At 48.5% G+C, this 26,240-nt stretch overlaps 1 protein-coding gene across 1 annotated transcript; it reads right to left on the bottom strand.

Moving 5' to 3' along the window:
- Positions 1-21,865: 21,865 nt before the first annotated feature.
- Positions 21,866-25,603, bottom strand: LOC116451226 (syntaxin-1B-like). The gene has a single exon (XM_032124423.1). It carries the CDS (start codon positions 24,038-24,040, stop codon positions 23,159-23,161), a length of 882 nt encoding a protein of 293 aa, XP_031980314.1. The 5' UTR covers positions 24,041-25,603; the 3' UTR covers positions 21,866-23,158.
- Positions 25,604-26,240: the final 637 nt, after the last annotated feature.

The following is a 26,240-nucleotide window of genomic DNA, read 5'->3' as shown; positions in this document are numbered from 1 at the left end:
GTATTTCATGGAATCACAGAATGGTTTGAGTGGGAAGGGATGTTAAAGGTCACCCCATTCCACACCCCACAATCCCAGGAACACCTTCCACTCTCCCAGGCTGCTCCAAGCCCCATCCAACCTGGCCTGGGACAATTCCAGGGATCCAGGGGCAGCCACAGCTTCTCTGGGCAGCCTGCGCCAGGGCCTCAGCACCCTCACAGGGGGGAATTTCTTCCTTCATAAATCCCCCACAAAACAGAGCCCAGTACAACCTCCTGTAACAGCACAGGGACAGGAGAAATGCCTGGAAATGGAATCCAGTCACCAATACAAACCTCTTCATCCAGCCCCTGGCTAGACCAAGGCAACACAAACCTATACTGAGGGAGTAAAACTGTGATCAAGCAAAAAATATTCCTCCACCAGCTTTATTGGGATCAGAATTTACTCACTGGATGAGGCAGGAAGGTTTGGCAAGGAAACACCTTTTCTGACCACTCCATGGCTACATCCCCTCTCCTTGGGGGCTCACCCTGTTGAGATAAAAATGGGGAACTGTATTATATTGATGTCAATCCTGCATCTTGTTTTGCATCAGAGGAGCTTTGCTAGCCCCAGTCAATTATCCATTTTAAGTCTCAACCAGAATTACTTTTAGGGGTGGGAAGGAAGGGCCTGTATCACATTCATGGTTAAACCTGGTCCTGCCTGCTGTGGGTGTTGGTGTCTCACCATGGCCCTTCAAACAGGGAAATAAAGTGGTGCCAAACCTGGAAGAGAATCCTGAGTGTCCACAGGTCTGGTTCCTCCCTGCCCAGGGTGCCACAGTCTGATTTGGGATGGAAGAAAAGTATGAATCTACACTGGGTGATAGAAAAGATGAGATTTCTCCTAAAATGAGCCTTCCCAGCTCTATGAGGTGTGGAAAAACTCACTCTGAAGAGGAGAAAATGAAACTATCATCATTGTGAACGCTGCTCAGAGACATCTGTAAGAGCTCTGCTGAAATGTCACAGAAAACACACACAGTGATGGGATATTGATAAATGAACACGATAATGGGATATTGCTGTGCACATCGTGGGAGCAGAGACAAAGCATTTAAATGAGCAATCACTCCTGGATGTAAAACACTGCACGAGGTAGGTTTGTAGTGCCTCAGGACCCTGTGTCATCCCAGGTCACATTTCCAGGTGGGCTGGGACAGATAAATGTGTCCTCCTTGACTTGGCATGTGGTTCTGGAGACTGTTTTGGCATTTAAATAGGATGTGGGAAGCAAAATGCCCAGGGAAGGATCCCAAATGGCACCCAGGAGGCCTCTCCCACTCCTCTTCCTCCAGCCCCACACCGAGTTCATCCAAGGTTTCCCTCCGAGCTAAACCCAACTCTGCCACCTGAGCTATGAGCATTGGGGTTTTTTCTCCCAGTCCCCCCTTTCCCACTGCTGCATATTCTCAGGAACATCAAATCCTACAAACCTTTCATAGCTGGGTCAACACACTTTTATAAAGAGAAAATCCTGCACTCACCATATAAAGTTATTTGTGCTGAGGGGCAAATAAAAGGAATGCAGTGGGCTTCCATTACAGGGGAGTAAGGGAGAGCACAGGAATTAGTACTTTGAGGGAAATTGCATCCTTTTACCCCAGAATAGCTCAGACTTTCCACAGTGTCCAAGCAGGAAAATGAAGAAACAACCCCACATCCACAACTGAGTGTCTGCAACAGCCAAATTCTGGCTGGTTTGGGCAGAAATAGTTAATTTTCCAGTTATGGTACCTGCAGGTGGCAGCCTGGATGAGGCACTGAAAACAGGAGCTGGCAGGGGGCATGTGATGACCCCAGATCACCTCTGCCAGACAAGAATAATTTGGGGTCTATTTCATCACTTGAGGGGTATTTGCTGTTTCTCCCATCCTTTAATTCCCCCTGAAAACAGTTTCCTTGCCCAGGTTTTGGGGGCTGTGACTGCTCAGAGAATTTAGAGGTTTTCATCCTATGGAGAAGGAGCATTTCTGCTCATTTAGAGCTGAAACTGGATTTTTACCCACACCTGGAACACAGAGGAGTTTTTGTTACCCCAGGTGGGATGGGGTTCCAGGGGCTTTCTTTCCACAGCCTCACCCCCCTGGCTGGTAACCAGGGACAAGCCTTAAGAACTCCCAGCTCTTTTAAAGTATCACAGCTTTTTACAGACTGCTTGGTTCGTTTCTCAGGGAGACAGAAACACCAGAGTTATATTTGCTCAAATAAAAGAATGCCAGTGAAAAATAGAAAAGGACATTTACCTGCAGAGCCAGCCAGGAGACAACATTGCACCCAGGAGACAAACAAGAAAACTTTAACAAAATAATTATGATTTACATAAAATTGAAGGCAAAGAACAACCAGAGACCCTTATAAGAGTTCACCTTTCCAGGGCTGGGAGAAAGGGGAGGACTAGCTCTGTCTCTCCTTTTATTTACTCAGAACACCTGGTAGCAATTTCTTGCAGGACATAATTAGCTTTTAATTAACAGGCAGGTCATTTGTCACCTGAATCTGTTGAGCAACACCCTGGGTGCTCCAGCTATCCTGTCCTCCCTTGGTGAGGGACCTTTACTCACAGGAGCTGAGGTTATGTTTGAGGCAGTACCTACCACTAAAAAACCAGTTTATTTCTGTTATTACTGACTGTGGCATTGATAAGGCTGTGGTGGTTTTTTATCTGCTGTAATGAGCTGTATCCCGGGGGCTGCTGGTGGTGGGGAAACTCTGGAGATAATGAGTGGAGAAAGGGGCAGGGCTGCTCCGGGAGGGTTGCTCAGGAGCAGGGAGAGGGAACGTTTGGAGAGCTGTGCAGCAGCACTGTTACCTGCTTGGATGTTTTGTCACCTTATTCCAGCTGTGCCCACATGGTTTGAGCTGTGCTTTGGGGCTTGGACCAGTAATTAAAGGGATTTCTGCCCCAAATGAGCGTCAGCAGAGTGGGGGATGCTCAGATTGGCTTGTGAAAGGTTCCCGAGTGTGTCACAGGTGTGCAGGAGGCTCTTTACCTGCCCCTGCCCTGCCCTGCTGCTCTGGGGGATTAGATGGAAAACCACAGCGTGGAGAGGAGCTCTGGGGAGGGATGAGGCTATTTTAAGGAAAGCCATTTGTTTATCAGGGTGGAAATCTACTGAGGAGAGGGGACCTGGGCACCAATGGCTGTGCTTTCCCAGGCACCTGCTCAGAAAATATCCTCAGAATGTGGCTTAAAAATCCTGGATTTTAACACACCTGCTCATCCATCTGATTCACCCAAACACGTGAAAGCTTTTCTCTTGACTTTCTGTGGGAGAAAAAGCTGAGTAAATATTTTATAGAATGGTTTGGAAGGGTAAATTGGATTAGGGTGAATCATATTAGGGGATTATTGCCTTTCTCTGGGGTGGCTCTGTAACAAACTGCTCCTTCCCTGCTCTCCCTGCCCCGGGCATGGGCCCCTTCACAGGTGCAGAGTGTGCAGGAGAAAAGAAAATACCAAACTTATGGGAATGCCATGGAGAACTTTCTTTGTTGATAGCTCGGGGCAGCAAATGCTTCCTGACATGTATTGATTCAGCAGAAAGTCTGTGATATATAATAATGCCACTTTGTCATTTGATATCCAATTATTTCTGCTCCACATCCTTGGGATTTCCCAGCTGAGCATTATGAAGTCGGCAGAGAGCAGCCTGCACTTTTTAGTTTGCTTTAAAACACAGAGGCTGCTGATCCTGGAGGAGCAGCTGAAATTCAGCCCCCAGAGTGGGCTGGGTAAGAAGCCTCCTCTCATGGCCAAAATGCCCTTTGCTCACATCTGGGATTCCCCTAAAAGTGTCTGCTCCCCTGATTTTCCTGGTCTTTGCTGCTTTCTCCGTGCAGGAAGCTAAGCTGTGATGTTCCCTAAATCCCTCTGTGCAGTGGTGGCACAGCAGCCCCTGTGTGAGGGCTGAGGGCTCAACCCCTCACTGAGGTCGGGAGGAGTCTGATTTTCTGCACAGATCATCACTCACCTGGAATTCAGCTGCTCTCTCCTGGAAGAGCTTCAGTGACTCCAAACACTGCCTGAGCTTGTTACACAGATAACCCATGTAATGAGCTTCAGAAATTAATTGTTATTGATGCTAAAAATCACTGCAGGAAGACCCTGTGCTCGTGACCATTGTTCTAATTAAAATTTTCTGCTCTGAAAATCTGAAACGTGAATTAAATTTAAAAAGAAAACAGCAGTGGAGAAGATTCCTGTGTGCCACTCACAGTGCCCAATGAGTTGTTCCTCATGCAGCTGGGCAGATGTGATCTGAAAATAACTTTTGGCTGAAGGAGGGCAGGTTTAGATCACATATTAGGAGGAAATTCCCTCCCTGTGAGAGTGGGGTGCCCAGAGAAGCTGTGGCTGCCCCTGGATCCCTGGAAGTGTCCAAGGCCAGGCTGGACAGGGCTTGGAGCAACTTGGGACAGTGGAAGGTGTCCTGCCCATGGCAGGGGGTGGAACTGGTGATTTCTAAGGTCCCTTCCAACCCAAACCATCCTAGGATTCTACGGAATGGCTGGAGAAGGTGTGGGATAAGAACACCTGGAGCCACCAGGGGAAGTAGTGTGGCCCATCTGATGTTTTGCTTTGTGCCACCTTCCAAGGAAAAACCATTTCAAATACCAACAGCCAAACACCCAGAACACTGATCCTTGCAGGTGACAGACCTCCTGCACTTCCACATCTCCCTCTCATCCCACCTTTGGCCGCTTCCCAGACAAAGACCAAAGCCCTGCCACGCAGATGAGGTGCATTTCCCGGGAGCTGATCCATTTATTTTCCCTCCGATATCACAATTATTATTTTCCATCTCACACCCGCCCCTCGCTGCCTCGGGCCCCTCATTAACATGCAGAGCACGGGCTCTTTAGGAGCTGTTAACAATCGTTAGCACGCCAGGTCCTCCCGCAGAGCCAAGCTTTCCTGCCTCATTGGCATTCTCTCCGTGCCACCGGTGGCACCGGGAGCCGCCGAATTCCGGCGGTGGCTTCGCTGGGTGACATCAGAGCCTGCGTCACCCTGGTCCTCCACAGTCGTCCCCGGAGACACAGGGAGTCTGGGGTGGTATTTATTTCGATTCCTCTTGAGATCCAGAGGTTTCCGAAGGGTTTCTCGCTCGCTGTCCTGTGCAGTCCCGTTGTCATGGTGACCGGGCGGGATGCTGGGACCAGCCTGGCTCCCCTTCTCAGAGGATGGGCTGGCTCGGGATGGAGCTGGTGGTTGCCAGTGGATTTTTGCCACACCTGAGGAGAAGTGTTTTAAAAAGCCAGGGAAATCTGCTCTAAAAAAGACTTGGAATTTCTTGCTGAAGCCTGATGACCAGGGATTCACGATTTTCATTATTTTCATAGAATCACAGAGCGGTTTGGGTTGGAAGGGACCTCAAAATCATCCAGTTCCAAGCCATGGGCAGGGATTTCTTTCACTTTGTAGATTAAGTACGAGGATTAGAAGCCTAATCCTGGGACTGGGCTAAACTTCCCATGGTGAGCAGTTGTGGAGCAAACCTGAGCTGGGGCTCCTTTGTGGTGCTCTCTCACACAAATTTACCTCCCTACATAGGCGATCATCACTCCTGTGACTACACGTCATCCCAGCAGGATTGAGGCTCCATAACTCAGCGCTCCCTCCCCTGAGGGTGCGTGGAAAGGTCCAGAGGGGCGGAATCACCCTTCCCCCACCCGGCTCTGCCGTGCGGATCCCTCTCCTTTTCAGCAGGGAAACACAATTTACCTTCCAAACAACTGCAGAACTTCCTGCTGCAATGTCAAGCCTCTCACAGGACCACGTGGTGCATGGAGAAGTGTCTTTGCAGTTTTGAGCAGGTCACCCTTTGTGACCTGGTTTTTGTCAGAGCAGCTCAGCTGACGTGTTCTCCTGGACACCGTGTCTGACACAACCTGTTTGTGGAGTCACTGCCTTCGTTGAATACAAAGAAACTGAAAGAACATAAATTTTGCATTATCTATTTACTCACATCTCCTGGAACAATTGTTTATTTTGGTGGATTCCCAATACCCTGGGCAGACAGGTCATTGGAGCCACTAATAACATTTCTTTCTCCTCTGCTCAGCCTGTAATTATTCTCTTTCTCTCCCTTTTATCTCTTCTTCTCTGTAGTAATAAAGTTCTGATTCTTCAGTAGTACCTCAGGATGTCTGGGCTACAAGAGAGATGCCCAAAGGGATGTGCTGCCACCAAAGCAGGAGACAACTCTAGCTGAATTTTAATGGGATGTTGTCAATTCAACAATAAATCTGCTTTTTCTTGCTGGTCAGACGAAAACTTCCGGGCATGGGGAAGTTGGTGACAGAGGAAAGCAGGACTGCTGCTGCCCAGGGCAGTCCTCCGTGGGCACCAGTTGCTCATGGGCGGGATGAAGTGAGAGAGATGGATCCTGCTTACAGAATTTCCCTGGATCACCCTTGCTGCAGGGTCCATGTGGCCACGGGTAGAGTGTGGTGATTATGGAAAATATCTTTATATTGTCACATTTCACTTCATGAACTGTGGAGTGTGGGACACTTGGAGAACCCTTCCCTGTGGGCAGGTTTTATCTCACTTTCACTGGGTCACCCTGGCACCAGATCACCATCATCTCCAAGCCCCTTTCCCTCTCCTCCAAGAGCTCTCCAGCTCTTGGATCTCTGTGTTGGTGCAGGATCACCCTTGGCCGAGGCACCACTCCTGGTTTGCTCCTGGTCTGTTCCGCGCTCTTTGGGAACTTGCCTTGTTTCTGGGCTGTATTTGATTACCCTGAGCTTTCTGGGGAATGGTAAAAGCTCCTGCTGAGGTGATTTCAGCCCAGAAATACCCTAGGAAGAGGTCACCTTCCTTTTCTGGATCCTGGACTACCTCAGGCTGTCAATTTCAGCAGTGCCAGAGCCAAGGGTTTGTGCTTTATCACCTTTCAACCCCTGATGCTCTGCAAACACCCAGGGCTTGACCTTAGAACATCCCAATCAATATCTCATTGCATCTGTATTGCACAGCAAACAGATAAAATATCCCAAAACCCTAAAGGATGTTGATCTTAGGAAAATTAGTGAAGGCCAAGTAGCTCCTTTGTGTTTTTGTACTACCAGACAGATGTTAATCCTTAATGAATTACGTTTGCCTGAATCCAGGAGCACCATTTACCCCTTGTGACCTTCGCTGAGTTATTAAGTGTTATAAATAACTACTCTTAATATGCAGGCAGTGTCCGAGTGCTTTTTATACTGATTCAGGAACAATCACAAACTAATTCCCCACAAATAATTCCTCAGATATTTGAATAAAAAGAAGAATTTATTTGCATATCTGCCTGGAAGGAACTCATCTCCCTGAAAAATATTCTGGTTTGCAAACTGCATTTGTCAATGGCTTTAGCACAGTCACTCTCACAAGAAATTATGCTAATCCGTGTGGGAGATTTCATTTTCCTCCAAAAAGAATGGAAGCTCAGTAAGACACAGAACAGCCCAAAAGACTGCAGGGAGAGGTGCTGCCCTGAGAAATGGATTGCAGGATCTACTCAAATAAATCATGGTTTGTTAGGGGGAAATATTAGACAGGTTTGAATCAGATATAGCTCTGGACAAGTATTCAATAAACAAATGGAATTCAGGATTTAATTAGAATAGGCAGGTGTTGTGTTATACGTGTGGGACTCACTGGCCTTGGCTACTGAAAATCAACCACTTGGAAATATCCAAGAGAGAATCACAGAATCCCAGGATGGTTTGGGTGGGAAGGGACCTTAAAGCTCATCTCATCCCACCCCCTGCCATGGGCAGGGACACCTTCCACCATCCCAGGTTGTTCCAAGCTGCATCCAACCAAAATAGCTGGAATTCAACTCTAAATCTCACAGGCCATTTGGCTGATTCATCCCACACGTCCCCAAAACCGATGGGGTGGAAAATAATGCAAAAATCTACAGACCACCCATCCCAAAGCAGTGATTTTTAAAAATTTATTTGTAAATGTTTCCACATATGGGGTCCAGCTCTGGAGCCCCAACAGCAGGAGGATGTGGAGCTGCTGGACAGAGTCCAGAGGAGGCCACGGAGCTGCTCCAGGGCTGGAGCCCCTCTGGAGCCAGGCTGGGAGAGCTGGGGGTGTTCACCTGGAGAAGAGAAGGCTCCAGGGAGACCTCGAGCCCTTTCCAGAGCCTAAAAGGGCTCCAGGAGAGCTGGAGAGGGACAAGGACAAGGGGGAATGCCTTCCCACTGCCAGAGGGCAGAGTCAGATGGGATTTTGGGAAGAAATTCCCTCCCTGTGAGGGTGGGGAGGCCCTGGCACAGGGTGCCCAGAGAAGCTGTGGCTGCCCCATCCCTGGAAGTGTCCAAAGCCAGGCTGGATGGGGCTTGGGGCACCCTGGGATAGTGGAAGGTGTCCCTGCCCATGGACTGGATGAGCTTTTATGTCCCTTCCCACCCAAACCATCCTGGGATTCTGTGATTTCTGGGCTGTTTAATTTTGAATTCAATGAGGAGGACATGGAGAAGCTCAGTGTGGCCCTGTCACAAGGCACCTGAGGTGACCTGCAGAGCTCAAACCCAGAGTTTCCTCCTCACCAAGTGAGACAAACCCAGTGCCAGCACCAAGCTCTGAATATTTCAGCAGTGGGGGTGTGATACCTTGGCCAAAACCCCGAGTCTTTAATTGCCAGCTTTGAATGTCATCTCTGTTTGAATAAGACCATCAAGCTGTGCTTTAAAGCAGCTTTTTAGTCAAAGGAAGATACAAATATTCTCATGTCTGTGAAGGATCCCATTAACTGAAAAAATCATGAGAAAGCCTCTCCTGAATGAAGCCTGGGCCGGGTTGTGAATCTTTAATGTGCCTTTCTGCAGGTCCTTTCAACACTCAGCAAATTCACATTCTCTTTGACAGAGTAGTCATTTTCATGAAGTATTTATAGCAGCCAAGCAAAATAACCTGATTTCCTTTTTAACAGAGGTTTTTGGGAGGCAGCTCCCAAATCCCAGTCTTCCTTATTTACACTATAAACAGCAAAGAGATCAAATAATAAAATGGAACTGCAATTACACTGGTTTTTCCACTGGAGAATACCTTCTTTTGTAAGAAGATCTGGGTAAATTCTGGCTGTTCTGTACAGCTCAATTATTTATGAGTCAGGAGGAGAAGGGAGAACTGGGAAGAGCTGAGGGAGGAGGAAAGAGCAAACCCAAACACGCTCCTGTGTCATCAAAACAGAGCCCATCCCCTGGGCACGTCCCCAGCGTGGGGAGAATGGTTTGTTCTCCCGGGAAAATGGAGATCCATCAGGTGATAAAATTCACTGCATGGCACAGCTGACAGACTTCTACTCAGAAAAGCAGGGGAGACAAAGATTCTGCATCCTATGGGTGAGTTCCTTTCACTTGCTGGAAAAAGTCCTGATGGCTGGAGACCCTTGGAGGGCAGCTCCTCAACCTTCCTTCTCCAGCGTGGTGGCTGAATCCTGGAGCTGTCCCTCCTAACACCACAAATATTCCAGGCATTGGACTGATTTTCTCTGTTTCCTACAGGCTTATGACTCACAGGGCTACGATCTGCTGCCATTAAAGTGGCTGGGTTTAACCAGTGGCAGAAAGATGAGATTCTACAAATGTGAATCCTCTGCTCCAGCTTCTGCACTTTATAACTCACTTGATATTTCCCAGTTTAAATGATTCCAATAAATGTGGCTTGCTGGTCAATTTAGCAAGATGAGTGTTTCTGGTGAGGTCAGTGCAAGACGAATAAGCAGGTTTCAGTAAAATGACTTGTAACATTTCATAGAAATTATTAAAAAATCATAAACAAGCATTGCTTCCCACTAATTGCCCGCTTACAGCCGTATTCCCATTGCTTCCTTCAGGAGTTTCACCAGTCAGACCTTTGAAAAATATACAAGGAGCTTAGAGAAGACGTTTGTTACGATTGATTGGATGCAGATGTCTATGAAAAATGGAAAATGGGAAAAGGAGAGCAATATCTCTGAGTTTTTCTGGCTTTTATGGGCAGCAGAAGACCCGGCTGCTGTCGTTCCTCTGCCTGAAGGCAAAGATTTCCATTACCAGTGAATCAGTCACATGGGCAGGCAAAGAGATAAAAATTGGTTCTTTGTACAATGTTCAGCCGAGGTAATTAATTGGGGATTGATTCAGGAGAAATCCAACTCATTTGAAGTCTGCGGCGATAAAATCACGACAGCTGGGATGGAGCAGGAGGGACTCCAGCCTGGCAGGACACGGAATGAGCTCCGGGTGTGGGAGCAGCCAGCCTGCCCCAAGGCTTTCCAAAGCTGGGAATTTTCAGTTTAACTCTCAGGAGTGGCACTTCTGTCCCCTTTTCAGCTCCATGTGGCTGCTCCCACCTGGTTCTGCTGGGATGTGATGTTTTAAAGCATGGAAACTGTAATTATTCATAAACCACTTTCACAAGCCACATCTTTCTTTCCATCTGCACAGTTTGCCCTGCTCTGAAATATGATCCTGTTAGTGCTCTGCTGTCACTGGGCCGTGCTGTCCCCACCCTTATGGAAAAACTGGTGCCATCCACTCCTGGTTTTCCAGCCCAGCATCCCTGACTGCTGGGTTACCGGAGCATTACTGCTGAGTGCCTGCTCTGCAGTCTCAGCCTCCTCCCTCTCCTTGCCCTTCTCCACGCAGCTCTGCTGACCCTCTAATTGGGAATTCCTCAATTAACACTGTTCTTCCAAGCCACCCGGGGCCGTGGCTTCACCAGCCTGAAATATTCCCTTTAATACCCACTTTGAATCCAATTATGGATCAAGAAATCTGGCAGGCAGAGCAGCATCCCTGCTGATGGTGATGAATGGAGCAGACACCAGCAGGACCCACCCCACTCATCTCCAGGACCAGGATGGATGCTGGGATCTGCACACTCGTCTGGAACCTGGAGCTGGAAAAGAGATAAAACCCAGGCAGTAAAGTTCTGCTGCAGAATTTGATATTCCCACTGGCAGTTTTTAAGGTTTTGGTACAGAACAAGGGTTCTTAAACCTGTTATTCCATAATGAAGGGGGGTTTAAGCCTGTTGTTCTGTGTTCCACTATTTTACCAGGCACACGGAGAACTGGACTGCAGCACCAGTTTTTTGTATTTTATGTACAGCAGAGCTTGCTTGTTGTGTTTTATGTACAGCCTTGGCTGCTCAAAGCAATTTTCAGTATTTCTTGTGAGTTAAATTAAAAAAATAATGAAGCTTCATGTCGGCTCCTGGGGGAAATAGAGGTGGAAATAATGAATCCACGAATATTCCGTGTGCTCCATAAAATGGTGACACAGCACCAGAGCAGAGGAGGTGGCCAGAGAAAAACCTGGCACAAAATTTCCTGTGGAATTTCCTCCTGAATTCCCTGAGCCCTCTGGACACCCAGGAGAACACCAGCTAGAGAAATCCTGACTCTCTTATTTTATCTGTCTGTTCTTCATTCTTCACACTCAGGTGTTTGGTGCCTCTTGGTGCAACCTCAGCTCCTGGAGTTGAATGGCTCCGAGCAGGTTTTACCAGGATGCAGGAATGTGATGTGTGGATAAAGGAAAACCTTTTAAAAATTCAGTTTTTGCCAAATCTTGGGAAAAAGAGGGGAGAGCTCCTGCATGCAGCAGCACTGGGGGTGATTCAGGCTGTTTCTGTGTAAGCAAAAAGAGCCTTTTTCAGGTTTGAATTTAATTTGGATGCAATTTGAATCTGTATTTTCTGCATTTTTAATTGTACAGAACATGTAAAAAATCGACCTCTCAGTTGATCACAGCCTTCCCCCAAATGCTACCAAACTAAAGTGTGGCTGTTTTTGCAAGCAAAGGAGTGGTTTTGCAGCTCTTGGTAATAAAATACCTCAGACAAAGCCAACGGCCTCTCTCCAGAGGCAACGGAGCCACTTTCCCCCTCCAACTTTATAGACCCTTATTTTCATTAGGCTTTTATTTAATGAAAGAATAAAACCCACACGCTCACACAGAGTCAGCATGGAGACAAAACCCCAGGAAAGTCTATTTTAAATAAGAAATCAATGTAGTTTTGCAGCACAACCCTTCTTCCCAGTCTTCCCAAAAATCTGCTCAGAAGGGTAAGTTTCAGGTGGGCCATTGTGGCTGTGAGAAATGTGGGGTAGAAGATATTTTTATATATGAAATATTGTATTTTATTATAGATTCATGGGTGCCATGCCACTGACTCCCACAAATCTCATGTCCCATCTGAGCTCTTGTGGACACGAATCCCTGGAAGTGCTACAGCCCTGCATCCCTTGCCAGGCTCAGTTAACACCTTATGTCCTTCCATGCCAGGCAGAACACTCATTTTAATTTTAATTTTAATTCTAATTTTAATTCTAATTTTAATTCTAATTTTAATTTTGATATTTTTGTTTTCTTAGTGAGGTCCCAGGTGCTGCCAGGAGATGGGATTGTCCTGGGCATCCTGGCATTGTCCATGCATAATGTAGTTGAATATTTCCTGAATATTTGCCTGACACAGATTTGCCTGACACAGATGACCCCAGGACCTGGAATTGCTTGACAAGGGATGAATAAAATTATTTTCTCTTATTTTCCAGGCTCTCAGCAGCAAGAAGAATCATTTGTGCACTTTGAGTGGGCCTCTAATCTCCTTTAATGGGCTCCCCTAATGGGAAATAAATGGATCAGGGTCAAACCCCTTGTCTGATGCCCATGAGGAGATAACACTGATATCACTCCAACAGGAAAGAATTCCAAATCCAACAGGTTCCAGGGAGCTCCTCCCTCCCGGATACCACAGCACAAAGGTGGTTTGGGAGCTAAAAATAAGCTTTATTTGACCCACAGGTACAAAGTGATGAGGAAGCTTTAACCTATTGATCCAGGACACGGCATCATGCATGGCAATGATCCCTCTGGGAGCTCCGGGGTGGAATGTGGAATTAAAGGAGGATTTGCCACGCTCACATGGAGCCTCTGGAGCTCTCTCTGCCTTCAGACATGTTTTCCTTGGTGTCTGCATGAATTGTGCCCATTGTTTTCCCGCTAGAAAAGAGCAAAATGCATTCCAGCATGGAAATCATTTGCTGTTTTATGAATAAAATTATCCCATTGTACCAGCAAAAGGGCATTTGCTCCGGTTCTCATCACTCCCAGTTTTCCCTCTTTCAGTGCAATTTCACAGCACTATATCCAGGCTTTTTTTCCATTGTTAATGGAGAGGGAAAAACATCACACCCAGGGTAAATCCCAGCTCTGCCCTACTGCAGGAGCACAAGCACAAACCCCATCCCAGAAACAGACCTACCACCAAAAAAAATCCCATTTTTGCCCCATTTTGCTCCTGATACAAAGCTATTTTCCAAGAAAACAAGCAAATAGGAAGGAGCAGCGTCCACTACAGCTGGCCTTCCATGTTATGAAGGGTGAAAAAAACATCTACCATGAGCAAAATCAACTTTTTATTTTCCTTTTGCCCTCCTTAATGGTTCCTAAGTCACTCAAAGTTTTGAGGGTAAACATTTTTTCCTGAGCAAAGCCTTGGACCATCCCAGTTCTGAGAGATGTTTATGGCCAAGTTATGAAGTGATGGTGATGGAAATGTTCATAATCTTTAGCCACAGTGATCCCAGCTGGCCCCTCTGATAATAAATTATATAAAATGAGGATTCAAAAGGACTTTGATTCACCAGGGCTATCTGCAACCGAGTGCTGAAAGCAAGCTGGATTTTCAGCCCTGCCGCGTGTTTTGGGCTTTTTTTCCCAGTTTTTCTTTTGACCCAGTGGCTGGAATGTTTTAGACTAGTGTTGGGGATGTGTTAAGATTTTATATTGTGAATATTTCAGTGGATATGAGTCTTTAATACTCTGCTCTTCAAACCTTTTCCCTGCTTAGCTCAGGGAATTGAGAATTATGGTGCAGAAATGACACAGAAAACATTGTTCTGTGGTGCACCAGCAAAACAACCAGCTGAAATTTGTCACAGTGCTGGTTGCACTCTTGTAATCAATTAGCTTTGTACACATGCAAAAATGTCCCCTTCGGGAATGTGCTCGATATCAGATTTCCCCCGTGCCTCTGGAACACTGAAGGGATCAATAGTGACCCAAACCAGCAAGCAGATGGATATTTCCCTCCACAGCCTGTTAAAATGTTCCCAATTTTAAATTCTTTTGGCTAAACGAGTTAAAATGCTTCAATATGCTGGGAAAACCATGGATCATCCAGTTTTGGAGCAGGGAACTCCCAGGTTTCCTGGGCAGAGCCAGGCAGTGGAGCTCAGCCACGAGCGTCTCACTGCACAGTCTATGCTAATGAGCCTCATTATTTAATGATAAACAGCAACATTTAATTAGTGCAGCCATTACTACACATCAAACCCTTTAATTAGGCCGAGGGCTGGTGGGAACGAGCCAGTCCGGGATGAGCTGAGTGGGAGGCTCCGCTCTGGAATGTGGCCACGGGCAGAGGCAGAGCCGGGGCTTGCCCGCGGTGCCCTCGCCCGCGGGTTAATTACCCACTGCCCTCCCTCTGCCTTGGGCTTCCTTGGCACAGGGGGTCGCTGCTGCTGGCTCAGGGATGGCTCCAGCCCCCTGCACACTGCCCGGGGCGGCCGTGACAGCGCTGGATGAGACAGGGATGGTGCAGCCGAATTCCAGGATTTCAGCCCGTCATTCCCTGCAAGCGGAGCCTGCAGCCTCCCTGCGAACCACCCACGGGGCCTCGGTTCCTTCCTCTCCCTGGCACTTTTCCTCCTCTAAAATGCACCGTCAGACCTGCCCAGGTCTTTCCCACCTGCAGGAGTGTCCACGGGCTCAGGGCCATGGACATCCCCGCGGCCACAGGGAACCGGGAGGAGGCTTGGCTCCAGCATCCGCCTCCCGCAGCATCCCCCGCCCGAGCAGTCGCTCCCCATCCCTCCGCTCAGGAGGTGTCTAAGCGAGAGATTTGTGGCTTTCCGGAGGGATCCATCTGCCGGGGCTGCTCCAGGAGGAGCCCGTGTGAACCCACACATAAATAATTCCTTGTGTCCTCCCCGCTGGAGACACAAATCCCTGGAACCCGCGTGGCAGATGGGCTGCTGGAGCCTCAGCAGCGTCCCTGGAGCTGCCAAGAGGCTGCTTGTGTTGCCACTACCCGGGAGAGGAGCCGGGACACGGCTGTGGCTGGCTGGAAAAACGATGAAACGATGGAAAACGATGCAAAGTGATGAAACTGCCGACCTGGAGTGGAATTACAACTCAGAGTTTATCCCTGGAAGCACAAACGGAGGCAGGATGTGAACCCTGAGGTGGAGCTCACCTGAAATCACCACTCGGGTTTTCTTTCACTCCAAAGCCTGTGCTTGTACATCTGCCTGCCCCAAAACTGGCTGTCCCCAAAGCCAGGAGGATTCACTGTCCAACAGCGAAAAGTATCTTGCAGGTTTGCCAGTGTTTAAAAAACAAATTTAATCAGTGAATCAAATGTTTCATAGTTAATTTTATTTATTACCTCACTTTTCTCAAGGTAGAGCTTTGACACTGCTGAAGACTTTTGTGGTAGCCTTTTCCAACTGAGAAATAACCCTTTTAAGAGTAAAAACAACAGGCCCAAATCACCCCAAACCACATTTAGTAATGATATAAGTGTGAAAAACAGATTGCAAAGAATTGGTGGGAAATGTCTGTGGTGGCCAGGACCCAGCAGGCCGGGTCCAAGGTGCTGGGCAGGGTCTGCACTGAGGTCTGTACCTGTTGTAACACCTCCCACCTACCTGGGCCCAGGATGTGCTGGGCTGGGTGACTTCATCCACCTTCTGCTTCTCCAGCTGGGTTATTTCCAACCTAAATGATTCCACAATAAGTTTCAAACTCACTAAAACAAATGATGAATATCTGGCTTTATAATAAATCCGTATTTTGCAAGTTTGAAAACTTCAGATTTTTTGTGGAGCACATTTTTTTCTGGAACTTTGTGCTTCTGCCTTTATTCATCAGAAATGTTTTAGTCTTAATTTACCATTATTCTGTGGCTGCTTTATGGAGGAGAACCACATTGCTTTCCCCCCTCCTTGCATCTGCCAGGAAAACAAAAAGCTGATCCTCTGCACCTGTCTCCAATTCACCACCAGCTGAAACGAAATTCAGTCACTCAACAAAGTGCCAGCAATGACTCAGTATGGAAATAAGACTTATTTCTTTTAAACTCTATTCTGAGGCAGCACAAGACAGCGGGCCTGTGTTCCACAGCAGAGCAGATCTGCTGGGTCATGTCCACAATCTTCTCCCAGAGCTTCCTCAACAGCTCAGAGAAAAAAGGACAAAATACTGATTTTCTCTCTGAGACTGGGGCGCATCTGCTCCAGTATCTATTTACATTTCTGAACGTTGACAAGGCACGGTTAAAAAGCAAGAAAATGGAGCAAAATTAGAGGAAATATTGCAGGTCCCAAGTTACAGCCAACCTGCACTTCAGTTATCCCAATATCCACCAAATTTAATAGAAATTGGTTTAACAGACCCCCCCGAGGGGTGATGTCCCAGAGATTGAGGCCTCCATCCCTGAAGGTTGTTAAGACTTGGCTGAGCAAAGCCCCGGCTGACCTGGGCTTGTGGGATGCTGGACTGGATGAGCCCCATGGTCCCTCCAGTCACTCCGGCTGGGATTTGGATTTCCCACAGCTGTGATGGATAGGGCTGAATCCAAACCATTCCTACAGGTGTGGGTTAGGAATTCCATGCTCTTCCTGGATGCTGATGGTTTTCAGCTACCAAATCTTCCCTGCGAGGATGGGGAGGCCCTGGCACAGGGTGCCCAGAGAAGCTGTGGCTGCCCCTGGATCCCTGCAAGTGTCCAAGGCCAGGTTGGGTGGGGTTTGGAGCACCCTGGGATAGTGGGAGGTGTCCCTGCCCATGGCAGGGGGTGGAATGGGATGGGCTTTAAGGTCCCTTCCCGCCCAAACCATCCTGGGACTCTATATTGAAATAGTACACCTGGAAACATTTCAACTCTGAGGATGCTGGGGTAAGAACTATGGCAACTTAAAAAAATTCCTGTAGCAAACCTGTGGATATCTGCTGTCCACCTTAACCAACCCAGCTCCCTTCCCCACTTGGATTGTACAGCCACTAACTTCCAACAAAAGTTTGGGTTTCAGGTCTTCTATCTGTTCTCGGTTTTCAGTAAAATCTGTTTTGTTGTGGTGAATAAAACTCATCCATTCCTCATGGCACTGAACACGGGGAGTGTTTGCAGCCGCATAATACAGCTATTTAAAAAGTGCTAATTGCTTCTTTTGGAAGAAGTGCCTGAATGTTCCCGTTCCAGCAGGGAATGAGCTGCATTTGTACGCTGCTCTCAAGATTGTTTATCTTCCCTGCTCCTCTATTCCTAATATTCTCCACTTATTCTGAAGCCTGGCAGGCTCCATATGAAAAGAAAATGAGTAAATGATTTTAAAAGGAGCTGGTTTAGAGTTGAGCTGAGTGTAAAGTAGTGAGTAAAAGAGAGTCTTATTGCAGTTATGGCATCCTGGTGTGGAAAGCCTTTGTACCTCACCTCTGAGAGGCACTGACACGATTTTTTCTCTTCCCATTTGCATAACATCAGATTAAATGCAGAAATATTCACCCTCTGAAGGATATGGCCTGGGGACAAAAGGGCAGCAAAGGTTTCCACCATGTCACCCAGAGAGCAGGAAGGAGGATTGCTCTTGAAAACCACTCTTGGAAACCACTCTTCCAGTTTTCCCACTTCATGTTTGATTCACATTTCTGTTAAAAAATTCAAGACAAGTAAAAACTGTTCTTTGTGGCTCAAAGAATGATGTCAGTTATTAATTGTGATTTATGACATTGGCTGCTCCTGTTTGGTGCTTTCTGCCCACGATTCCATCTGGAAGTCACCGCCAGAAGTTCGCTCACTGTCAGCCGATGGCTCCAAAGCTTTCTACAGGTCTCAGGTTTATTGCTGTGCTAATATTTGGGGAGTAGGATTCACTGTTGAGGAATATGAGGGAAATGATGTCACTCAGCCACCGTAATTTTGTGAAGAATAAAAAACACCAGGCTTTTCCTGGAGGACAGAGAGGCCACATCCTTTTCCCATAAAACCAAGCGCCGCAGGATCTGTCTTGGAGACAGACTCCTGCAAGCCAGACAGAACACTGGAGCTGTAAAACAGCTCCTCATCACAAATGGCTCTGTGACATTACAAACAGGAGGTAAAACCCTCTTTAAGGTGTATTTGATACAACAAAGTTCAGCTTGACCCATATGCTGGGCTTGAACAGTCAATTTTTTGCCTCTCAGCGTTAATCCAGCCTGAAAAGCTTTGTATTCCCAGTGAAAGGATTTATCTAAACCTCCACAGAAATGTTGTAGTGCACATGGATTGACAAAATCATTCAAGCAAAGCCCGTTTTTAGAGAAGGGTGGATGTGTTGTGTGAAGCCAAATTAAAAACTTCCTGTGAAGTGAGGATTGCACCAGAACTCGAATTTGGGGTTATTTAAAGCCTTGGTGATCACCGTGGGTGCAAAGGTGACTCTGACCCCATTTCCAGGCAAAGCCAGGTCACTGATCCTGTGGACATCACCGCTGTCCTGTCCCGGGCGTGACTCATTCGAGAGCTTCAGCAATGCAGATTGCCAGGGACAACATGCAGCTGTCCCCTGGATCTCACTTGGAGCTTTGCAAACAGCAGTCAGGCACCAAATCATCCCTGGAGAAGCTGTTGTCTCCTTGACTCATCATCCAGTGCCAATGTGGGGTCCTGGCAGACTGTGACGTATCTGTCATTCCCACGGCGTGATGGGAACATGGTGAGGGTAAAAAATTGCCACAAATCCCTCTCCTTTCTCTCCCATCATGAGAGCTCTGCCCTCCCAGCCAGGCACAGCCCCTAAATCTGAGTCTCTGCTTGGAAAAACAAAGATCTGTGCACACAGGGCTTCAGGTTCTGGGAAACAGGAATTTCCAGTCTGAGCTGCCTGGGAGTGCCAGGACAAGGGGAATGGCTTCCCACTGCCAGAGGGCAGGGTCAGATGGAATTTTGGGAAGGAATTCCTGCCTGAGAGGGTGGGGAGGCTCTGGCACAGGGTGCCCAGAGAAGCTGTGGCTGCCCCTGGATCCCCGGAAGTGTCCAAGGCCAGGTTGGATGGGGCTTGGGGCACCCTGGGATAGAGGAAGGTGTCCCTGCCCATGGTGGGGGGTGGCTCTGGATGGGCTTTAAGGTCTTTTCCAACCCAAACCATTCTGGGATTCTGTGATCCTAAATTATTACTGGTAGGTTTTGTATGAGTTGACTGCAGGAAGAGACATGGACATAAAATTTCATCCCTGACAGGGAAATCCAACCACAATATTTTATCCCTGGAAAACACAATTTAGTTCATGCCTGTAGCGAAACACCCTTAAAAATGATCTCAAACTGAGATGTGACCTGCTCCAGGCACACAGATCAGGGACACCAAAGACATACAGTTGAAGTAAACACCACAAATGAACTCAATTTGTTGATAAAACCCAAGGATGGGGTTTCCAAGACAAGCAGTGTCTCCCCTGAATTTCTTGGCAGGGATCCCTACTCCTGCAGAAAGGCTTGTGAGCCAGATCTCCGTATTTTCTGGAGAGGCAGCAGCAGATATTTGATGAGCTCTATGAATAGAGTTGTTGATTCACTGGAAAATACAGGAAAAACCGCGGAGAAAACAAATCAAATCAATTTAAACTGCTGACACATTCTTGGATTGGGGAGGGAAATGTAAAAAGTGTTTTGAAGCAAGGCAATCACTTGGTAGCCCCCACAGAAGAATGAATTTCTGATTTGACACTAAGTATATTTGCAATAAAATTACCAAGTGTGATTTGAGAACTAAAAACCCCCTTCTTGAAAAATTTCTGGAAAGGGAAATATTGGGTGATGGTTTTCAATGAAGAAAATGCAAACATAATCCATTCAATATCTCCTATTGAATTAAAATATCTAAATATTTTGAATGAAGAATTCATCCTTCCTCTCGTGCTGGGGAACTGGAGAACAACAAAATGAAATCACAGCTCAACTTCCCCCTCCAGTTTTGCTGATAGATGTGGATGTCCAGAGGTTTGGCCAAAGAGATGCTTCAGACACGAGAGAATTCAGGGAGCTGGGTTCCTTTTCCGTGTTCAGGAGGCTTTTAAAATGCTGCATTTACAAGAAATTATTCTGTTTGTGGGGGTTTGTTGTGACATCAAAAATCAGCAGCATCGAAGGGACCAAAGCTCAGTGTTTGAGCTGAAATTCACAACCCCCCCGGGGTCCCTGAGCAGGAGCTGGTGAGCTGTGGTAACCCACCTCACCTTAGAAACGAGTTCTGCAGGGTGATTCATTTGCTCTGGAATTATTTACTTGTCTAAACGTCAGCAAAAGATTTTGTGTTCTTAAAATAAAAATTATTTTCAGTGACACTTCTTCAACTGAAAGGCTTTGCAAGTGCTGCCAGCACAGTTACAAAAGCTTTGGGTTTTTCATCCAGCTCCTTTTTACACATTTTACCAAAAATTCCTCTTCCAGTGCCTTCCATGTGTGTGAGCACAGAGCAGAGCTGAGGGGCTTGAAATTTTAACTTTGGCTTTCTCTTATTTTTCCCCTTAAATGTGAACTTTTTACATTTCTGATGCTCACTTGGGACATCATTAAAACAGCTCTCTCATGTCTATTCTCGGAATTGTTACAGCGGGTGCTCCACCTCGGTGTCACCATCTCCAGGAACACTCCTAAATGTGCTCCAGATGACACCCCAGCCTTTCCTTGGAAGAGAAAGGAATCTTCCCCATCCTGTTGGGTGTTCATGCCTACATTACAACATCACTAATTATTTTGCTCTGCAGTAATTAGATCCTATCTGAGGCCAGTATTTAATGAATGGCCACCAGGCAGCAGGAAAAAAAATAAATTCATAAATACATGAAGTCTCATTAACCACTGAATCCATTGGTGGGAAGATCCACTCTGAGGTGTAAAGTTTCTCCTCTTTTCCTCCTCCTTTAACTCCTCACAGGTCCTTGAACACAAATCAGGGTTATTTTCCTGCTAATCCCACACACAGGAGAGCTCGTGGCTGCTGAAGGCCCACGAGCACAGGGCCATCCCCTCTGTGCCAGGCTCCGGGGGAGTTGTGCTCCATGAAATCCCCTGGGAACACGTCCTGGCTGAAAGCACTGCTGGGAACACAGCTTTTTTGCCTGTCTTTTATGGATAATGATCTCCTGAGCAGCAAAACCAGTCAGGCCAGACACTGCCCAGCCACCCGAGAGGGCTCCGGGGAGGTTATTTGCACGGAGCTGTGACAGTGGGGCGTGAAAGGAGGTTAAATATGTTTTATTTAGCTTAGATTTGCCACCTCCCAACCTCAGCAGGTTTAATTCCCTTCTCTCTGTATCCTGGGAGTCTGTAAATAACTCCAGTGCTTCCCAGATGGCTGCTCTTGCAGCCACACAGTAAATGTGGGGTTGGATGTGAGATGCAAGAGGTGTTTCCAATGGGCTGGAAGTGGTGGATTTTTTTTTTTTTTTTAAGAAAATCAAATAAACGTGAACTTCCATTCATCAAGTTTGAATGAAAAAGGAATATTCATTTAGAGCTCCTCAATGGAAAATAAAGAAGGAGGAAGAGGGCAGGAACAGAGACCACTCAACTTGGCTCCCAGAGCTCTCATAGGGATGGACATTCCTGATGTGGGGGTCTTGCAGATCAACAGAAAATATGAATTTATTAGCCTGAAAATTAAGTTTTCTACATTCCTAAGAATTTAACTCAATCAACACACTGAGAAGTCATTCCATTTCTGCTCTTCCTTAGCTTTGGGCTCCCTGCTGCAAAGAAATAACTCTCCACACTCTAGAGGTTATTGAGAAATAGTTTTATTAAAGCCCAGCCAGAAGATAAAAATAAATGTAAGCGTGGCTGAGAGCACTGGGATGAGCTGCCAGGAACCGCCAGGACACAGAGGGACCTTCCTCAAAGGGCCCCAAAAAGCTTAACCAAGCCCCAGGCTCTAATTTGAGAGGTTTTGGGAAATTCAGGTGGTGATATGAGGACCAGAAAAAAGGGCCACTCCAAGTTTCCAGCATTTCCAGCACATGTGGTATATTGGCTGGTTTGGGAATTTGCAGGTTGAAGTAAAAGCCTGCAGATTCCCAAAAAATTGTGCAAACCTTCTCCTGGTGTCAGAGCATGGGATAAGCCATGTGGGACACCCAGCCCAAACCTGACCCACTGCCTGACAAACCAGCAATGGCCAAAATGCAACATGAATGCACCAAAAACCCCAAGGGAGTAGAAATTGGAGAGTGTGGGGAGAATCAGGACTGGGATGTGGTGGAGGAGCCCTCACCACATCACGCTGCTCCTTGGTGGCACTGAGCCATTGAGCCCCCTCACATGTAACCACAGACCTGCCAAAAACTTCAACAGGCTTTTTTTTTCCTCCTTGAAACAATAACAGAAAGAAGAAATGTTACAGTTCTGAGGTCAGGTTTTGGAGTGTTCAAAGTGCTTTTCTTCGCTGGGTGCTGCAATGCAGATTCACAGTCCCCACGATGCCATCAAGGCGGGCAGGGTCCCTGTGCCACCAGCAGAGGTGTGTGTGGTCCCTGTGCCATCGAGCAAGGTGTGCATGGTCCTTTCATCATGATACAACCTGTGCATTGTCCTTACATCACCACACAAGGTGTGCCTGGTCCCTGTGCTCCGTGCAATGTGTGCAGGGTCCCTGTGCCATCAGGAAAGGTGCTGGTGGTCCTTGTCCCACCGTGCAAGAAGCTCCTGGTCCTTGTGCTGCCTGGCGAGGTCTGAATGGTCCCTGCATCACTGTCCAATCCACCATCCCTGCACCACCATGCAGCTGGTCCCTGTGCATCCAGGTGTGCATGGTCCCAGGGCCATCAGGAAAGGTGTGTGTGGTCCCCCTGCTGCCATGTGAGATGTGCATGGACCCTGCATCGCTGAGTAAGTTGTGCATGGTCTCTGTGCCATCAAGGAAGGTGTCATGGCCCTTACACCATTGTACAAGGTGTGCATGGTCCTTGCACCATCATACAAGGCGCCGTGCTGTTCAAGGAGCACAGGACAGCAGCAGCCTCCCGACACCGTTTCTTGCCCAGCACAGGGTGAATCCCCGAGCGCTGCTGGAATCCCCCTGCGCAGCCCCGGCTCAGCGCAGACCCCGGCCGGGGCACGGCAGGCAGGGGCAGCAGGAGCAGAGGCCGAGAGCCGCAGTCAGCAGGGCCGAGAGCCGCGACGGCCGCTGGTATTTGCCGGCTCTCTTCACCTCGCCGCCCGTCTGGGCCGCGTAGTCGAGGGTGCGCAGGACGTGCTGCTCCACGCTGTCGGCAGCGCCGTGCTGCTGGGCCAGCAGCCCCTCCAGCTGCAGGAACAGCCCGCGCAGCTCCAGCATCTGCGCCTCCAGCTCCAGCAGCTGCCGCTGGCGCGCCTGGGCCAGGCCGAGGTGATGCTTGGCCTTGAGCTCCTCCAAGTCGCGGCCGACGATGCGAGGCCCCTGGGGGCTCTCGGCCAGCAGATCCACGTCCTGGGCGCCCAGGTTGATGCCTGCCAGCTCCGCCTGCCTCTGGATCTGCTCCTTCAGCCGGTGTCGATAGCGGCTCTCCCGGGCGTAGTGGCGGGCGAGGACGGCACCGTAGCGGCGCAGCAGCAGCCACAGCTGGGTCTGGCGGACGCGGGGCCCCGCTCGGCCCGAGCCCCCGGCCGGGGCCGCCGGCAGCGCTCCGAGCTGGGGCTGCAGGGCCGCGGCCTGGCGGGCGAAGGCGGCCCGGGCCGCGCCGAGGCCGCTCTTCTCGCGGGCGATGCTCTCCTCCGAGGTGCAGCACAGCACCGACTGCTGCGTCCTGTCGATGCTCTCCGAGAGCTGCTCCAGCCGCTCCAGCGCCCGCCACAGCTCGGCCGCCTCCCGCAGCGCCCGGCCCACGGGGCTGGCGTCGTCCCCGACGAACGCGGGGTTCTCGAAGCGCCCAGAGTCGTCGTGCGGGTCCCCCTCGGCCGCCACTCGCTGCTGCAGCTCCGCCAGCCGGTCCCTCATGCTCCGCGGGGCTCCAGCACTGTCTGCGGGGACGTGTGAGGCTGGAGCTCCTGCGGGAGCGCTGCGAGCCTTCCCTCCTGGCACCAGAGCAAATATTGGTGCAGGAGGGCAGGTCCTGCGTCAGCCCCAGGCCGGACACCGCCGGCGGAGGGAAGGGACTGTCCCGGGGCAGAGCGGGAGGAAGGCCCGGGCCGGGAGCGCTGCCAGCACCGCCCGCACCTGCGTCACCGCACGGGCTCCAGCTCCACACCTGATCCACCGAGGCTCGGCACAAAGACGCTTTTATTCACCCAGAAACAAGGACACCCAAAAGTCCCGTCAGGCGGGGCAAGGAGGGGGTCGCTCACCCGGCACCCCCCGGCCTTCGAAACGGCTCCACACAGCTCCAAAGGTGCACAAACCCAGCCAGGCACCGGCCTCACCGTGTGCCCCAAACCCGGCTCCTGGGTGTACCTAAGGAAGGGCAAATCACACAGAGTCACTGATTCTGCCGAGTGAGAAAGGACCCACAGGGATCACGGAGTCCAGCACAGCACCATCCCCCCGAATCCCCCCCTGAGCCTGAGGGCGCTGTCCAAACACTCCTGGAACTCAGATCATCCCATTCCAGCGCCTGATGTGAACTGGAAAGGTGGGATGGAGGCAAAGCTTGGCCTCTCCCTGCTGTGCAGGTCGAGAAAGCTCCAGGGGCCACCTGGTGCCCGCGACCACCGATATCACCGGCAGCACCCTGAATGCCTGGATTCAAAAAGGTGCTCTTGGGGTTTTCCAGGCTGGAAATGAGCGTTGGGATGAACAACGGGCCTGCACATCACTGCAAGGCAGTGTTGAGTCCACACACTGCTGAAGTGCATAAAAATCACAGTTGAATTCTAAGACATCTATAAAAATTACCATTAAAAAGGTACTTCTACAAAACGCATTTCCAAAGGACGGGGGAAAAAGAATTGTTCTCTACCACTCTGGTATTTTATATCATGTATTTTATAACTTGTATTTTATATTATGTATTTTATAACATGTATTATCACATATGACCTAAACATGATGATATAAAATATTTAACAGCTATGATATAATATCAATATAATATCGATATAATATCAACACAGGGACAGCCAAAGGGGGTTTAAGAAAGGTCAAGCAGCTCTGAAGGGAGTGGAATTCCTTCCCTCCAATGCCATCTGACGGATGTACATAAAGGGGGGCTCCAGCATCTCTGCAAAACAAGTTTAATTTTGTTCTCTGTAGCCATTGAGGCCAAGAAAAAAAAAAGTCCTTTTGTCCCTGGGGTTTGGAGGATGAGTGTTGTGTTAAAAAGGAGATATTCATTCCCACTGGAGAGAGAGGAAATGCCACTGGAATCAGCGCAGTAAAGTGAAATGTCAAGTAAGTCAGCAGATTAATGAGGGGAAAAGTCAAAATAGAATGACAGAATCCCAGAATCATTAATGTTGGAAAGGGCCTCCCAGACCATCAAATCCAACCTGTGGCCGATCCCCACCTTGTCACCAGCCCAGAGCACCGAGTGCCACCTCCAGCCCTTCCTTGGACACCCCCAGGGATGGGCACTCCAAACCTCCCTGGGCAGTCCCTGCCAAGGCCTGACCGCCCTTTCCATGGAGAAACTCCTCCTGAGTTTATTCCATGTATTTGTCAGCACCTCCCTCCAGCTGAGCCCGAAGCCCCCTGGCAGCTCTACACAAACCCATCCACCCCCAAAAATCCATGTTTAAACAATGTTATCTCTGCTATTTAACTAGAGGGCACAAACAGAGGTGGGAAAAGAGTAATTCCTTGTTTTCCATGAAATATCCCTTAGACAACAGGTACAACCTTCTCCTCAAGCCAAGCCACCCCCTGAACCCACCCCATGTCCCACAACGGCTGAGGGACCTCACCCAGGAGCCTCCTCCTCCTCCCCTGCTATTTCATGGCATTTTTAACCATTTCACTGCACTTTCAGGCATTTTCCCCTTCTTTTCCCAAGAAATCACTAGCTGCTCCTATCCTTTTTTCCCAGAAAAATGGTACTTCGGAGCCAGATCGAATGGTGATTGGGATGAGGGTCTTCATCCCATCCTGCTTGAGATCTTCAGTTTATAAAGCTTCTCTGCCCACTTCATAAATAAAGTTTCTATATCCAGTTTATAAACCTTTCCATTAAAATATAAAATCATCCAGTTGAACTAAAAAACAA

The sequence above is a fragment of the Corvus moneduloides genome, chromosome 14 (genome assembly GCF_009650955.1).
Source record: "Corvus moneduloides isolate bCorMon1 chromosome 14, bCorMon1.pri, whole genome shotgun sequence".
Classification (NCBI taxonomy): domain Eukaryota; kingdom Metazoa; phylum Chordata; class Aves; order Passeriformes; family Corvidae; genus Corvus; species Corvus moneduloides.
The sequence above is the reverse complement of the archived record's forward strand: the minus strand, read 5'-3'. Positions and strand labels throughout refer to the sequence as shown.